We start from the raw sequence: 17,743 nt of genomic DNA on the forward strand, positions 1-17,743 counted from the left end.
CAGTTGAATCTTTACAGCAGCAAATACAGGGTAGCCTTGTTGTGTTATTTGAAGAAAAGTCCAGAGACCAGCTATGTAAAAACCCCATGAAATAAAGGGATGGAAAATAAAAAGGATATTATAATCATGGCCCTGAACAAAGACATCTGAGGGAAGTGATTGCTGTCAGAATGAAGTATATAACCTGCTTTCAAGTACATATCTGACAGAGAAAGAATGAGTAGGGAAGTTCCAGGGTAATGGATATATACATGTTAGAATCACCTGGGGAGCTTAATAAATATAGATACCTGGATCCCATAGCAGAGATTTTCATTTAATCAGGGTGGAGGTAGTAGACTGGGCATCAATATTTTTATAGAATCTGTATAGGTAGTATTAATGTCAGCCAGGCTTGAAAATCATTAGACTAGGATCTCAGCTAATCCAGCACAGGATGATAGCTAAGTGTGCAGTTTACAGAAAGTGCTAAAAATCAAATCAGAGTTTGCATTCCTCTAGTTAATGTTGGCATAGCCTGGAACAAAAAGAAGAGGAAAGGTGGCAGATGGAGGGATGACACCATGTGTCCCATATACCTATTACTTTTCTCTTTATTCGAAAGTATCTGTGTGGCAATTTACATTCTTTAGATCCTGAGGCTAACTGAGTGGATAGGTCTTGATAATATAATCAGTAATCAATGAAGACCTCAAATATTATTGCTGTATAATACTTTTATTCAAGTTTTATGGAAAAAAACCCCTCACATTTCTGTATGTGTTATATCACACAATTTTCAGACACGTCAGAGTCCGGTGAAAAATTACATTTGGAGAAAAGCTTTAAAATTCATTCTTGTATGCCACTCCTTTGTGAAATACTGAAAAGCAGCTCTGTATCGCAGCACTAAAGGTTACAAAAAGCACCATTTAAAGGAGGACTCACATATTTAATTCCCTTTATAGTCTTATTCCCCCTTTATAACAGAGCTGTACTCACTCAAAATGCTTCAGTGTAGTAACAACCAACATTCTCCAATTTACCAAAATTCAAACAAGTTTCACATATGGGGCCCAGTGTGGAGATTAGGACTAATCAACATTAGTGAGCTTTGGCTGTTCTAAAACCACAACCTGGGTAGGTGTTCTGTAGATGGGAATAGAAAAGAAATAAGACGATGAACACATAATGTAATACTTATAGTAGGTACCTCCTCGACCATTTTAACCTGACTATAAAATCCACGTAGCATTTAGTTTTTCATATCAATCTTACTGCAAAAGCACTGTGCTACACAAAATTCGACTCCAACTAATGTTGGAACTAAAACAAAATTTAATTTTTAACAAAACTTATTCATTCAAAGCACAACTGAGTAAAGCAAATCAAGACAAAGCCCAAATTTGAATCCTAGAGGGATTCCACTGCGAAGAATTGCATTTCGTAAGTAACAGACTCTTGGAGTTTTTTCCTTTTCTTTCTTTTTTCTTATAATTTTTAAAGATTTGGACTTTTTACTCCAAAAGTTTGAGTTCATTGCAGAAATCACAGCCCTTCAACCTCCAGTTGTGACTGGTGCTTAAGGAGAGACAAATGCCTAGATCCAGAGTTTTAAAAGACCCTAACTCCTATCCCTCCCAGGTCCTCCATCCCATGGGTAACTAGAGTCAGCAGTTCCTAGAAGACAGCAACAACTCAGCTTTAAGGATGAGTCACAATAATGCAGGGACCAACTGTGTATCTGCTCTTAAGCCTAGGCCCCAAATCACTAGAACGTGAGGATTTAGAAATCTCTGAGTATAGAATGTACTTCAAACATACACAAACATAGGCTATTGCATATCATTTTTAGTTGAGGTCAAAAATTTAAAAGCTCTACTTCCCCAATTAAAAGCAGGGGATTCTATCATTAATATGTCTCCTTCATTTATACCCAGATTAATATAAGCCCAGTCTAGAGGTAACACTTCTTTCTGAATTTAACTTCATTTTAGCAGCATATGTGGAGTACCAACACTTTTCAAAGATTTTATCTCAGATCCATTAGGTCTACGAGACTAGAAATAATTGGGGTGAAGTGAGTGGGCCTGGGTTTGTAGGATCCTGTCAGAAACCTCTCTTGGATTCTTCTTTTACAGAGCTTCTTTACCATATATAAGCATTGTTTTTAAAAAAAGCCAACACTGTTGAGGCCAGGTATGACCTTCAGGGGTTTTGCCTACAGTGATTAAATCCCATTCAACTTTAAGCTTAAAACAAGCTAATAACCATGACACAGAAGTTCTCCTTACCAGCAAGATGACTAATATTTGTTTTAGGTAATGTTTGACTTTAGACCCTGGTAAAGTCTGCCTGACACGTGAAGTTAAAGCACAACATAGAAGAAAGTGTAGAAAATAGAAACAAGAAAAAGATTTTTTATACCATAAATTCTGTACAATGAAATCCAAAGACACCAGTATATGTTTGATTTAATTTAAAAAAGGATATTTTTAGTTCTGAGTTACTTAAGCCTTAACTTTCCTAGTACCACTCCTCAGCTCAGTTACTCTTTCTTTTTCCCATAACTCCTAAACCATGATACAGTTCAAGAGTCAGCCCTCCCTAAGAATTACATTCTTACTCTTTGACTGTGAAACTCTTACAGGCAAAACAAATAAGAAAACCCTAAAAAAATTTTTTTCCTTTATTCATTTTCAAAATCTGTCAAATTCTTCTGCAGAAAATAAACTATCCCTTTAACCAATATAAAAGAATGAGCGAGCTGTACTCTTGGGTACCTTCCTCCCTCCCTCTCAACCTTCTAGAACAGTTTCTAGGGGACAGACTGAGAGTATGATAGGAATTCTCAAGGCCATGGTATGTTAATCAGCAGTACAGAGAAGGGACAGGGCTGAATGAGTCATCATCCAATTCCTCTTACTGGTCCCTTTCCATACCAGCTGGTAGGCTCCACTTTCACATCTGGCTGAAAGATTACCTCAGAATTTGGAAAACTGACACTTTCTACACATTTCCAGATTAGAAAGATCTGAAGGTCACCAGCACCAAAACCTACTGTCACTGGAGACAGACCCATTTCACAGAAGCCTCTGGCCTGAGAGAAATTGAAGGAATCTCTTTTCCTGCCACACTCTAATGATCTATCTGTGCAGAATAGAGATTTTAATACAGGAACACACAGACAATTACATGTCAATACTGCTGACAAGACATATGAGTACAACAAAATCCTCTATGTAACAACCAAGATTTTAAATCCTCCTAAGTGGCCCACTTGTTTAATGGGTAACGGGAAAAACAAAATTCTAGTATAACTGAAGACAATGTAGATCCTGAGAGTTGGTAGTAACAGAATTTGGCCTGGATTTTTTAAATGGCACACCATTCTAAAAGTGATTGGAACCATAAAATGTTCTCCACAAAAGCCTTTTGAGGCAGATGGTGGCCTTGAGTGGCTAAAGCAATATTTACTCTCAGCAATTAACCACCAAAGCACTTAGCAATTTGCATTCCCAGCGAGACAACAATCCCATACCCTACTGCCTCACACACAGGATCTAAGCGTTCTACATACCCGAAGACAACTGTATCATCAGCTTTACATGGGAAAGACAGGAGGTAGCTAATTTACCTGTGGGTGCCCTTTCAGTGGGGCTGGGCTCATCTTAGCAGTCAAGGAGCCTCTCCAGCAACAAGTTTAGCCTCCTTCAGTATTGAATGTTTGGCTTGTATTTATCTGTAATGGAAGAGCCACAGAAACTTGGGGAAAAGTATCTTATCTCTGAATCTCAAGAGTGGATTGAATAGATACTTTTTACTCGGCAAATGGAAATCACTGACCCCACTTCATCAACAAACACTTTCTGGAAGATACAGAAGAACAAGATAACTCTTGTTAGCATTTAGTGCATGAAAGTGATACTTTTCATGGCTGGGAACACGAAGGGTAATTTCTTGCCTCTTGGCCTAATGAATCTTTAAGTTGAGGGACACTTTTAGGTACATGAAATGAGTTTGAATGGGTCTGTATCTAGAGCAATGTTTACTCTAATGATGTACACAGAGTCAGCCTCATTAATGTAAGACTGTAGGGGGCTAGACTAGAGAAGAAAATATTGGGAGCAATTTACCATAAGCCTGAAGTTCTCCAAATGCAGTCTCTTAAGACCAATGAAAAGGCATTTTTTGATAAAAGAAAAATGTAGGCACATAAAAATCTTCCAAGGACGAAAGACAGGAAAGTTTTCCCTGGTTTCACTCCTACCTTCAAAGCTATCTGCTCTGTGAAAGAAAACATGGAAGCAGGGCCAAACCAGGTGGGAAAAAGTATGGGAATGTGCCAATACAGCCTAAACTGTGGCACCAAACCAAAACAAAAAAGTAGACCTGCATTCTGCCTTTCATATAATGCTGAGCCATATTTTCTTCAGTAGAAGTTAAAATAAGTGGTAACAAAGTGTCATGGGCCTGTGCTGAGCTTAAAAAGGAGACTTTCTGGCAGCCGTAGTCTGTAAGGTGGGTCAGGTCTCACACAGCCTTTGAAAGGGGTCACTTACCCACTGAGTTTTGTGTTAGGCAAGGGTCAGATATAGGATCTGAAGGAGGTTAACAAAGCAAGAATGTGAAATGAGAGGAAAAAAGGTTCTTGTGGGGCACCTGGTATCATATAAAAAACACAGATTGTGCACATACTCTGGGAATACAGAGAACCCATGCAAGAAAAGCTGCTCCTGCAAGGAGGCAGCTGGAAGTAGGGCAGCAGTCTGGCACAAGTCCATCCCTTGGAGAGCCAAGGTAGCAGTGATAGAATCTCCACCCAACAAGGATCCTGAGTTTGCTCTTCATTCACTTTAGGAAAAAAGCTTCCTGTTATGGTTCTTCCTGCAGCTCTCCCCAACAGGTCTTGGTGAGTTCCCACAGGCAGAAAGAATACATCTAGCTAGGAGGCTTCCATTAACTTTCCTCCCATGTGCGTGTGCGTGTGTGTGTGTGTGTGTATATATATATATGATTTTTTCTTAAAATAAATTCCATGAACTCCTAAAGCTCTCATTTGCAATCAAACGCAAAAGCAGAGCATCCTACTCAGAGGCACTGAAACACACATATTAGCCTCAAAGCAAATCAGCCTTCCAGCCCCAGGTAAGACTGGTCTAGTCCAGAAAGGCAAGGGAGATGCTCCTCCTGAATCCTGGGAGGCAGGAAGGAATCCCTTCAGATGGGCTTGTACAGCAGAGTAGTGACATACTTCTTCTTGTAGCGATGGGTTGCGCTAAGGACCATCACACTGTCCTGCAAGGGAAATAAACATATGTAGTTAATTCACGAGTTCAGGATGTAGGCAGCTGTTCCCAGCCATTAATCCTTCACAACTGCTCACTTTTAACACAGTTAGTTTGATATTATAAAAAAAGGTTGGTTTTGGATTCAAATCAATTTAAGTTTTGATCCTGACTCCAACTGTTACTCTATTTGTGACCTTGAGTAATCTACTTAATGTCTCTAAGTCTTTTTTCTCATCATTACAAAGGATAACACCTACCGTTAATATGGCTCTGATGATTACATGAAAATATCTGACACAGAAAGTAGGTGCTGAAAAAATATTAGTCTCCTACCTCACTTCCTTCCCCACCTCACCTTCAAATATTGGGCTTAAAACTATCATGGAAAAAAAGAAATATCCTGATATCCATTTCTAGAAGGAAGTCTTAAAAGCAATGAGAAAAAAGGGTAGTGATCCTTTTGAAAAACCATTTCCAAGCCCCATTTAATACCAGGGATGAACTTTAAAAAAAAGTCATCTCTGATCAAGAGGGGACTCAGGAATCATCTTCTATCCTTGAACAAAGTGGACCCTAAAATCCTCCTTGGAAAGACACTCAATCCAATGGATCAATTCCAAACAGCTTAAACAATCTGAGAGAACCAGGGATAGGTCAAGGCCAAGCTGAACCACAACAATCAAGACCTTAACCTGGGTCAGAACCAGTGTGAAGAGTAAGAGGTACCATTTCCCAAGCGGTGTTACAGACCGTGGGTGTACCATAGAAAGAGATGGCAGACCTGTGGACATCACCTGATAGCCAAAGAGCAGATACAGGAGGCAAAATTCAGTTAGATCACAAAGAATCCAAGCAAATCCAATTAAGAAACCAGTGCCTCTTCCTATTTTCCTCTATATTGTATCATCTACAATGAATACTTCTCAGATTGACATTCTGTGACCACAGTATGCAGATCACAGCCTAAAAATGACAGAAGCAAGGCAGGTAAAAAATTCAACTCCAGAAAGAGTTTGGTGGAAATGAGAAGTGGGTGAGAGAAAGACCTACTTGGAAGAACCAGCCCAATGGTCTCTAGGAAAGGACATGGAATGAGGATGGGAGGACTGGACCTCAGTTCTCTCTCTGGTGCTTACTGGCAATATGACCTTCTATGAGCTTTAGTTTCTTTTTCTATAAAACAGGGTTAAAAAATAATACTTATCTCACAAGGTTATTATAAAAATTAAATTCAATAATATATATTTAATAAGTACCACGTAATCTGTTAAAGACAGCTGTATCAGTGATTTCCCTAATCTGGCTGCACATCTAAGAAATATAAGCAGCTTAAAAAAATTACTGAGGCCCATCCTAGATGCACTTATTCAGAATCCCTGGGGATGGAGCCTTTGAATCTATATTTTCACAAACTTTCCCCAAGTGATTCTGATGATGTTCAGCTTAGTTTGGTAACTACAGAACTATATAAAATATTATTCCAATAGCCAGACCACAAAGACATGACAAGACTGAACAGATATTTTCAATCCAGAATCTAAAGCAGCAGAGAAACCAAGAAGCATTCTAAGAGTTGGAACGGGGATGGGGGGGACAGGGCAAGTCTGGTCACATTTCTCCTTTACGAGTGTATAGGAAAGATGCAAGCACTTGGGTATATAGGACTCAGGCACCTGAAAGCAGCTCATGTCCACCTTTAAAAAAGTGGAAGCCTTAATATCACATTCAAGCATTCTTCGAACTGGAAGGTAGACTTGCTTTTTCTGTAAATGAAATCCTAGTACTATGAACTCAAACTTAATTAAGTAGGTGGTGCAAAGGTTATAGCTACCCAAAAAGAAACCAGGAAGCAAAAAAGTCCATTCAATCACAGCGCAATTTAGCTAGCCAGAACTCAGATATTGAGACTAAAACAAACAAACTCACCCACTAGTTAAAAAAAGAAACTTCTTCTCCTATAATTTGACTATTACTGCCAGCTTCAGCTTCAGTGAAGTAGCAGAGCAAGTAGCCACTAGGGAACACGTGTTCAACTCTTCCCCTCCCATTTTGGGGAACTATGTGAAGAACCAGGCCCACCACTTACCTTAATGGACAGTGCATAGAGATGGTTCAGCATAACATGATTGGGCTCGGGAAGCAAGGCTGGATCACACTAAGAGGGGTAAAAAGAAAACAAACCAAAAAAAACCCACTAAATGGGGTTAAATGCACAATCCTAAACCAAACAGTTTATTCCTACTCAGAGATCTTTGGGACTGTTGAGAAACTCAAAACTAGAATGTATTATTTCTTTTAAGTAATGCACTCATCCTAGTATATATAAATAATACATTCTCATTACAGAAAATCAGGAAAATTCTGAGTCCAGGGCAGAAACCCTTAGCCTCACTATCTATTCATCCTCTTTAATAGACCTTGCCCACAACACATATAGAAGATTTGTGTAAGAGGCAAAAATAATCTTAGTGGGAATCAAGTGAATTGACTAGAAATGTAAATTATATGCAAAATATACTTCTTTTGGATATCCCCAAATGATAAATACTCCTTATCTTATGTTGGAATAGAAGTCTTCGAAACTGGTTCTAGCAATCCATAGCTCTGAGCCTGATATATTAGGACCAGAAGACAACTATGAATTTTGATAACAGTATTTGGAAAAGTCGCAACTCAGCCCTGGAAAAAGGAACTTGTAAAGCTACTGATACGTATATGATTTATACTCAACACACCTTTGTAATAATCCCAACCTCTAGGATTACTACACTGTAGCTCAAATGGTCCTGGTAACCCCCAGATGCCCCAGCAATACTCTTAGGATACTCACAGATATATTAGTGTCCTTGTTAAGAATAACTTGGAGAAGGTGAGGAGGCAGGATGGGTGGGGATTTGAATCTCTCCTCTGATCGAAACACATACATTTCTTGACCATAAGGCCCTGGGGGTGAGCTGGAAAGGTCTGGAAGATATTTATTCAAATATAAGGGAAAGTTGGAGAGCTATTAAAGATGCATGAAAAAACTGTCAGTACATGGCAGCTAATATTAAATATGGTAGAAGTCAAGAATCATAAACTTGTGACTTGTTGGGTCTACAACTGTAAGGCAAACAAAGGAAAAGTCTGCGTCACCCTGAACATAAATCATGAAGTTCCTCAACATGGTAACATGACGTGAAGGATAGGGGAGGAGATGAGGGGTAAAAGATGTATAGGTTCAGGGAAGAGCTACTCCATCTATCAATCGTATGACTTGGGACAAATCCCTCTACTATAGTCAGTTTCCTCATTCATAAAATGAAAATAACAATCTCTGCCCTATTTCACAGTGCTTTTATAGGAATCAAATGAGACAACAGATGCGACAATGCCTTATAAACTATCAAACAATATGAAAATATTAGATTTGTTCTTTTTTCCAGTCAAGCAACAACAAGGTTATAAACTCTAAGACTACTGATACTACGATGACTGCAACAAAAAGGAAAAATTAATAACAATGTAGTAGTCATTAGGGGAATGCAAATCAGAACCACAATGAGATCCACTTCACACTCATTAAGATGGCTAGAATAAAAAAAGACAGACAATAATAATTATTGGCGATGATGTGAAGAAATTGGAACCTTTGTATTATTCCCATTGCTGGTTGGAATGTAAAATGGTGCACCACTTTGGAGAACAGTTTGGCAGTTCCTCCAAAAGTTAAGCACAAAGTTACCATATGACCCAGCAATTATACTCCTGGATACATGCCCAAGAGAAATGAAAACATATGTCCACACAAAAACTTGAACACAAATGTTCATAACACCATTATTTGTAACAGACAAAAAGTGGAAACAATCCAAATGTCCGTCAGCTAACGAATGGATAAATAAAATGGTATATCCATACAATGTAATTTTATTCAGCCATAAAAAGGAATGAAGTAATTATATATATTACAACATGGATGAACCCTGAAAACATTATGCTAAGTGAAAGAAGCCAGACACAAAAGACCACATAGTGTATGATCCCATTTATATGAAATGTCCAAAATAGGCAAATCCATAGAGACACAAAGTAGATTTGTGGTTGCCAGAGGTGGAGGGAAGGAGGCAATGGGAAGTGACTGCTAATGGGGATGGGGTTCCTTTTGGGGGTGATTAAAATGCTCTGGAATTTGGACTTCCCTGGTAGTCCAGTGGTTAAGAATCCACCTGCCAATGCAGGGGACACGGGTTTGATCCCTGGTCCGGGAAGATGCCACATGCTGTGGAGCAACTAAGCCCGTGCGCCACAACTACTGAGCCTGCGCTCTAGAGCCTGCAAGCTACAACTACTGAGCCGCGTGCCTAGAGCCCGTGCTCTGCAACAAGAGAAGCCACTGCAATGAGAAGCCCACACACTGCAACGAAGAGTAGCCTCCGCTCGCCGCAACTAGAGAAAGCCCGTGTGCAACAGTGAAGACCCAGTGCAGCCAAAAAAAAAACCAAAAAACAAAACCCTGCAATTATATAGCAATGATGGTTGCACAACTCTGTGAATATACTAAAACTTACTGAATTGCACACCTTATCAGAGTGAATTTTATGGCATGTGAAATTATACCTTAAAAAATGGAAAAAATGTATGCAGACAAGAATAGAAATACACAAAAATGAAGAGAACTATAATTTTTTGCTTAAAAATTTTTAATGTTTTTTAGTTTCTAGTAAAAAGGATTTTAATAACCAGTTCAGCATAAGAACTCAGATTTCAATTAAATATATGTGGGACAAAAGAAAAGAGTAGCAAAAATACTGTTATATTAAACAGTATCTTAAAAATGTATAGAACTTGAAACTTTTCAAAGTACTCTCAGTTATTTTGTCATGGATCCACAAAAACACTCTTTGCAAGTACATAGAACAGTATTTTTTTTTTTCCCTTTCCATCAGAAAAAAAAATGGTTGTCATTTACCCAAAGTCACATACATGGCAAAGATGGTCACTGAGTGCAGATTAAAACCCATTATCTGAAGATTCCTAATAAAATGTATTTAAACCCTACCTTAGTGGATCAGGAAATTGGGTGAAAGTGGGAAGAGAGAAATATCAAAAGTATGCTAGTCCTCTTTCTCTGTAATTATGATTATATGTCTATTATTCATTGGTTGCTTTGCTAGAATCATATAATGCAAAAATTTAGAGTAACTAGTGGTCTCATCATTTAATTCAGTATTTTTTTAAAAAAATTGAACCATCTTTTCCCCTTTTATTTATTTATTTATTTATTTATTATTTATGGCTGTGTTGGGTGTTCGTTTCCACGCGAGGGCCCTCCCTAGTTGCGGCAAGCGGGGGCCACTCTTCATCGCGGTGCGCGGGCCTCTCACTATCGCGGCCTCTCTTGTTGCGGAGCACAGGCTCCAGACGCGCAGGCTCAGTAATTGTGGCTCACGGGCCCAGCTGCTCCGCGGCACGTGGGATCCTCCCAGACCAGGGCTCGAACCCGTGTCCCCTGCATTAGCAGGTAGACCCTCAACCACTGCGCCACCAGGGAAGCCCCTAATTCAGTATTTTTAAACTCTTTTAAATCTCTGCGCCACCAGTTAAGAACAATGTCCAGCCTTACTTTCTGAGCTTATATAATGAAAACAATATCTTTGTAATTTTCCTAAACAATTATTATACTATTGATTATTCTTTTAGAAACTGCATAAGCCACTCTTGTGTCCTGAGATTTTAATATGTCTCACTTCAGGTATTGTGTCTTCTCAGCTGTGAATCACTGAGAGTCTAAGCCTCTGATTTTACTGATAAGGAACCAAGAACCAAAAAGGTTGAAGGAGTTGTCCGTGATGGCAAAGCTAGTTAGTAGCATAGGCAGGCTTTGAACTCACAAGGGAGAAGTGTGCTTACTGGAAACAGTTCTTTAGACAGTCATAGCCTTTACTGTAAAACAACAAATTTGGTAACTGTGAGTATGGATAGCAAATAACTTTTCTGGTATTATAGCTAAGGTAAGTAGAGATGAAGGCCTTGGAAAAAGCATTGGGAGAAACAAAAGGATACAGGTCTTTTCCTCTACGAAGGGATTTTTTTTTTAACCCAAAACTTACAAAACTTCAGTTAACATATAGACAAAAGAAATGTGAGGTTTTGGAACTTCCCTGGTGGTCCAATGGGTAAGACTCCATGCTCCCACTGCAGGGGGCCTGGGTTTGATCCCTGGTTGGGAACTAGATCCTGCATGCATGCCACAACTAAGAAGCCCACCTGCTGTAATTAAAAGATCCCACATGCCACAACAAAGAGCCTGTGTGCCGCAACTAGGACACGGCATAGCCAAAATAAATAAATTAATTTTTAAAAGAATTAAAAAAAAAAAAAAGAAATGTGAGGTTTTTATAACCCTTTTTCCCCCAAAAACTGCCATATATGTAGGGCCCTATAAAATTATAGAACTGCCAACTGAGCTATCAAACTGGCAGGATTAAGCTGAGGCAGCTAAACAAGGCATATGAGACACAGCTAGCCCCTGCTAGTTGATACTCTCAAAGGTCAATGAAAAACTTGAAATATTACTAGAAATAGCTTTTTAAACTATAGACCATAGCCCATTAGTGGTTTATAAAAAGAAGGATAAAATAGAAAATAGAGTGCTTTACATGCAATAAAGGCAAACATTATACTGTAAGACTTGTGTTACTGTTGTGTGTGTGTGTGTGTGTGTGTGTGTGTGAGTGTGTATTGGGTTACAGTGTAAACCTACTGGTTAAAAAGTTTGAAATCAAATACACTAGACAGATTTTTTTCTTGAAGACGGGGACCTAATGTTTATGGGAGAAACATATACATACAATTCATAGGATTCCTAAGGAGAAAATGAAAAAACACAAACAAAAACCACTCTTGGGAAGAAACATGCATTATAAGAAAAACAGATCAAGAAAGAGCAAATACTACAAAATTACCTCGACAAGATGTCTCTGAGCTTTCCATTGAATCTAGCTTTAAAGCATCAAACACCTCAAAATCAGATTTCTTGACATGGATCAAATTGTTAATTGTGCCAAGCTGACTGGTAACCACAGGCTGAAACAATGAATGGAAAAAAAATTCATGAATCCCCATTTCAAATACATCTGTTCTATTCAACTCTCCTCTTTTTAAAAGGGATCATACTTGGCCCCACCATCTTTTATCAAGAAAGAAATCCAACAGTATAGGAGCCTATCAATCCTGACTGCAATGATGTTTGACACCAAGGGGAATGATAGTTTAAAGGAGACTGTTAAGTCAGTGGTTACCCTCAGAGATCAAGGCCTTACCTCTGATGGATCATGAACCCACTGTCCATCCACAAAGAACTTGTACTGGTGCTCTCCCTCAGGGAGGTCCAGGATGGCAACAAAGTCATTATGGCTATAGAAGAAAACAGAAAGTTAAATAGGCCAAATTTCTATTAGAAGACAGAATATAAATGTAAAAACCACGAGGCAATCACAATATCATACCAATGATCTCCCGCATTCTTAAGTGACTGCAACCCCTGGAGTAAAAAATAATTTATAAACCCATTCTCCTTTTTTATATCACCTTGAGCATGTATTTGCTAGCCCCTCCCAATAACTTTAGTTCTTAACTAATATCTGGAAAAGAACAATAAAGATGTTAATCCTCCCGAATGTTCCACCTTAGTACAACTATTTTGCTTCAGCAAAACGGATCCCTCATGAATGTAAATAAGATAGCAAGTAGGTTCAGGATAAGAAGTGCCTCAAGGTACCCTTCCATATTTTGGGGAGCAGATTCTAGAAAATTACCTTTATACAAAGGGCCATAACCAGTTACATAATTCACTGTTGCTCTGCAAGCAACAAACAACATTACTACCTAGAACTTTACAGTGTGTTTTGTTTCAGTGCAGAAGTCAAGAGCAACTGGACTCAGGCAGTTATGGAAGACTTCCCACAAGCATAGAAAGGACTTGTAGTAACACAGTCCTAAAGAAAATGACATTCTAAGTGGTAAAACATCTCTGACTCACTATGAGGTTAGAAAAAAATGTCACAGATATAGTTATTGGTCACAGAAAATGTTCTAGAGAGAGTCCCTAGCAGGTAGAGAGGAGTAGTCCAGCCAGGTCTCTCTCCTGAGAAAGGAAATCAAGTCTCTACTCCTGGACCCTGTAGACTCAACCAAGACACTTGTCTTCACCTCTTAATCAGTGGAATCTTGGTGCTCCAATTGTTGAAGGACCCAGAGATGAAGACCTCCTTGCCTCCTTCAGACCAGCGGATAACAGTGGGCCGGGCCTGCTGGGTGGGCTTTACGGAGTCCTCCAAATCCTGCTGCCATGATACAAACTCTTTGTCCCCAGGGAGCTGTAAGAAGGATTAGGTCATCCCTAAATTGTGACCCAGGAATTCTGAAAAGGTCACTCTCCTCCCCAGGGCAGAGAGGGGTGCTATGTTTCTGCTAAGGACTAATAAGCCTTGAAATTAGCAACTAAATCAGATTTTGAACAAACTATAGAAAAAGAACTCATCTAGGACCAAAATGGTCAACTGGCTTATGCTCAAAGGCTACCCAAATCACAGCCTAACTTCTGAGTCTGCATATATCACTCATTCTTTCAGAACCTTAGGATTTCCCTTAAGAAACAAACAAACAAAAAACCTTACTTCCTCTTACCAGATTAACTCATAGGCAGACAATTATGATATGCTTCTGAGTGTCTCTTAAGAGAAAAAATATGAAAATAAAGTATGGTTCTACAAAAAATAACTAAGTTAACCATGTATTTTTCACATGCAAATATGAGCAGCTCTCAATTTATCAGTTATAATAGAAATTAGAGATGCTAAAATTCATAAGTAATTCATAACCTCCACTTTAGTTAATAGGTTACAAAAGGACATTAAAAATGTAAAAATCAGATCATTGGTTTCATAAATTTTGAGAAATGGTTATGAAATCTTACTTGTTCACCTATGCCAGGTTTATACTAGTTATTTCAGGAGTAGGGATGAAAATTCTGGAGCTCAAGAAGCATCATATCAAAAACACAGTTTCCTTTAAAAAAGTGGTTCCAATATCAAATGAAGTATGTAGGGTTCCGGAAAAAAAACTGACTCCTTACTTAGTTTCTTTTCATTACCATCCTTCAGAACAGGAATTGGCAAACTATGGCCAGTGAGCCAGGTGCTTTTACAAATAAGGTTTTATCAGAAAATAGCCACACTCATTCACTTACTCATTTTCTACAGCTGCTTTCATGCTACAATGGCAGAAGTGAGTAGTTGTGACAGAGACCGTATGGTCCGCAAAGTCTAAAATATTACCTATCTGGCCCTTTATAGAAAAAGTTTGCTCACCCCCACTTCAGATTGGCTTAAATGACTTTGGTAAATAAGACTATATGGTACCAAGCCAAAATATTACCAAATAAAATAATGTGGGTTAAAAAAAAAAGGACTAGTTTATTCATTTGGGCTTTACTTTCAAAATGGCTGAGGCAGACTACCTTCCATACTGTCTCTCAATATTCCTCAAAACTACACTATGAGATACCAGTAGCAGCATAATCCAAAGCAAGCAGAGAAAGAGAATTGAAGGAACTTTCACATTATATAAGGAAGTGGCTTAAGAGAAAAGTTTGATCTCCATTTTCTCAAAGCAATGAACTCTTATTTGTCAGGCTGCATTAGAATTACAGAAATGTTTACATATGCCTAACAATTACATATGCCTCAGATTCTGATTCAGATATAAGGCCTGGGAATCTATTTTTAAAAAGTTTCCCAGACAATAATACTGAAATTATATTAAAAATAAAGAAAGAAACCTCATCTTTAGAGATACATCCTAAAATATTTACAGATAAAGTAATATTTGATATGATGGTCTGGGATTTGCTTCAAAATAATTGGTGGGGGAAGAGTGGATTGGGGTATAGGTGACATAAATTCATTCATGATTTGATCATTGTTTAAACTGGACGACAGTTATATAGGAGTTCATTACACTGTTCTCCTGACTTTGAAACATGGAAAATGTTTCAAATTTTCTATGCAGTGTTCAAACAAATCTCAGGTGAGTCTAATGTGCAAATAGGACTGAAAACCATTGAATTAGTCCACCGAAGAAGGCTGGCATTTGAAGCAATGTAGGCCCGCCTGCCACTGTTTCTATTATTTACTTGTATGATTTAATAGTTTCAGTTTAGAATTTGAAAGCTACAAACTATTAATATGCCTAGCTTTGGAAGAAAGCCCTTCCACGTATGACATGACATTTCTGTGGTAGGCATGAGTGCAGCTGACTAGCAAAAAGATTGTTTACTCCAAGTTAAATAGTCAGCAAAATCATCAGGAAAAGAGGCAAAACAATTAGAATTATAATTGAAAAATGTTTAAGTGAAACATTGAGGGAAGAAATAGATTGAGAACTATAAAATCTTAGATTTGGAAGTGACCTTGGGAATTATTTGAACCAATTTTCTTATTTCACAAATGTCAAGATTGAGGTAAGGGAAAGAATGATCCAAAATAGGCTCCATTTCAGATAGAGCAACCTGGCTTTTATTCAGGACGCCGATTACTGCAGTCACAGCTTGACAAATACACTGTACTTAAATCCTGAGTCATCAATGTAGGAAATTGGTAAAAATACAATCACCTTGAGAAAGCTCTGAAGAAGTAAATTCAGATGGCTGAGGAGAGGGCCCAAATGTTGAGGAAGAAGTCCTGAAGTGGGAGAAGGAAGAAAGGAACGAAGAAGAAACCCCAAGAAATCACCCTCACTTCTCTTTGTGATTATGTTCTCAATTGTGATCCAAGAAAATAAACAGTAGAATCCACATTTCATGTGTTATCAACCTGGCAAATTATTCTCTGTTTACAAGAGTAAATAAAATAAAACCCCAGATGGGTGGGACAGGATGAGTGATAACATCAAACCTACCCCAATCTCCCCAACCCCTCCATTTTTCTACTTCATTCTAGTCAGACTACTAGGAGGAATTAATGTATTTAATGCCTACAGCTCTGAAAGTGATTAGAAACATTCGAATGGTAATTACATTGCTGTCAGCTCCATCTATCCTTTCTGTAGGGTGAATACAAGTTGCCACTTTCCTGAAAGTCCTTGATTGACAGCAAGGTCTTCAGGGCAACTGTGGGTTGTCCATTTTCAGCCGCGGTAACATTATGAAGTACTACCGGAAATTAGAGAAATCCTGGAATTATTTGCTCTCCCACTTGAGAAGCAGCTGGATGTGAAAGAAGCAGCTCAGCCAAGACAACTGTAAAGTATGAGATGAAAACTAAGCAGTCAACCAAATAATGTCCTTTATTGATCCCCAAGACTAGAAGAAAGTATTCATATAAGCAAGTGGTTGCTGCTCGCAGCCGTGCCAAAGGGGAAGAGGATCTGAAGTGATGAGCTCTCAGAAGGGCAAAAATGATACTGATACACAACAGTTATCAGGAAAAAGAAATTCATTTACCTACCTCAAGGCAAATGTGAGGAAATGCCGCCTATGGTCAGCAACTCGGGTAACCTACCCTCTGAAGTTTTTCACCAGGGCTCACAACCTACAAATTCATCAGTACTCTAGAAGAGGGCACCCGTGCCTGTTAGGAGAACCAAGGGCGACCGGGCGGAGGTTTGTTGGCCTCATCCTAAAAATGTGGCCAAAAGAGTAGTCGAGTAACAAGAACTCCGCCTCTATCCTATTTTGAGACAGCACCGCGAAAGGAATTACCACTCAATATCTCCGTCCCCGAAAAAAGCCTTTAATTCTAAAAACCGTAACCCAGGTCAGTGTGATAAGAAAAAATCAAAATAGGGAGGAGGAGCCCTGACACCCAGACTACTGCAGCATCGCCACCAACTGGGGGCGTGGGGACACTCACCTTGGAATCCGGCAGGCTGAAGACGCTGGGGTCATCGGTGCTCCCCACCATGATCTTATGTTCCTTGCCCGGGGCATGGCCGCCGGCGCCCTCAGCGCGCGCAGCCTTGGCGCTGTGGCGCTCCCCGGCCACCCGGTCGCTGGTGGTGTTTCCCATGGCGGTGCAGCTCAAGTCGGGGGCCACCTGCCGTGGGGAACAACACGGGGCTAGGGACACCCCGGCGGTCGCGTCTGGGGAGCCCCTGGCCCCGCCCCTGCGTCTGGGGACCCGGGCAAGGGAATCCCCGCCCCAGGAAAGCCGCGCGCGGGGGAGCCCTCCCTCCCTGGCCTCCAGGAACCCCCGGAACCCCCAATCCCAGTTGCCTGCTGCTCAAGAAACCCGCTTTCGGAAACTCCCCCGCACGCCCCGCGCTCACTGCCCAGGGGCGCTCCCACCCCAATCACCTCCCGCGATGCTGTGCCTTCTCCCGGGACCAATGGTGATAAGGCTGTTCTGCAGATAAGGCCACCAATAAAGTTATTGAAATTGAAGCCACGCCCCGGGCTAGCGACCCGTGTTTCCTCCTAAAATGGCTACAAG

At 39.7% G+C, this 17,743-nt stretch overlaps 1 protein-coding gene across 4 annotated transcripts; it reads right to left on the minus strand.

Annotated features, from left to right (window-relative positions):
* Positions 1 to 696: 696 nt before the first annotated feature.
* Positions 697 to 17,719, minus strand: PRKAB2 (protein kinase AMP-activated non-catalytic subunit beta 2). 4 transcript variants are annotated; one of them, XR_005020715.1, is made up of 8 exons: positions 17,165 to 17,516; positions 13,464 to 13,630; positions 12,575 to 12,668; positions 12,218 to 12,338; positions 8,101 to 8,234; positions 7,357 to 7,425; positions 3,617 to 5,277; positions 697 to 1,128 (listed from the first exon to the last, which is right to left on the minus strand). XR_005020715.1 is itself a non-coding variant. In XM_036859004.1 (8 exons), the coding sequence occupies exons 2-8, from the start codon at positions 17,318 to 17,320 to the stop codon at positions 5,200 to 5,202; spliced, it is 819 nt and encodes a 272-aa protein (XP_036714899.1). In that variant the 5' UTR covers positions 17,321 to 17,347; positions 17,608 to 17,719; the 3' UTR covers positions 697 to 5,199. The 4 variants fall into 4 exon arrangements, 3 of the variants coding, with proteins under 3 accessions (XP_036714899.1, XP_036714888.1, XP_036714907.1); XM_036859004.1 differs by adding an exon at positions 17,608 to 17,719 and having other exon boundaries at positions 697 to 5,277; positions 17,165 to 17,347; XM_036858993.1 differs by adding an exon at positions 17,599 to 17,653 and having other exon boundaries at positions 697 to 5,277; positions 17,165 to 17,347.
* Between the last annotated feature and the right edge of the window lie 24 nt (positions 17,720 to 17,743).

Source organism: Balaenoptera musculus, chromosome 1 (assembly GCF_009873245.2).
Source record: "Balaenoptera musculus isolate JJ_BM4_2016_0621 chromosome 1, mBalMus1.pri.v3, whole genome shotgun sequence".
Classification (NCBI taxonomy): Eukaryota; Metazoa; Chordata; class Mammalia; order Artiodactyla; family Balaenopteridae; genus Balaenoptera; species Balaenoptera musculus.

What these genes read in the sequence shown, in the direction of transcription:
- PRKAB2 (XM_036859004.1), bottom strand. Translation starts at nt 17,320, where the DNA reads ATGGGAAACACCACCAGCGACCGGGTGGCCGGGGAGCGCCACAGCGCC. An exon ending in TCAGCCTGCCGGATTCCAAG is followed by an intron (nt 13,631 to 17,164) that starts GTGAGTGTCCCC and finishes TCCTTCTTACAG; the next exon opens with CTCCCTGGGGACAAAGAGTT. An exon ending in AAGATTCCACTGATTAAGAG is followed by an intron (nt 12,669 to 13,463) that starts GTGAAGACAAGT and finishes TTTCTTCTATAG; the next exon opens with CCATAATGACTTTGTTGCCA.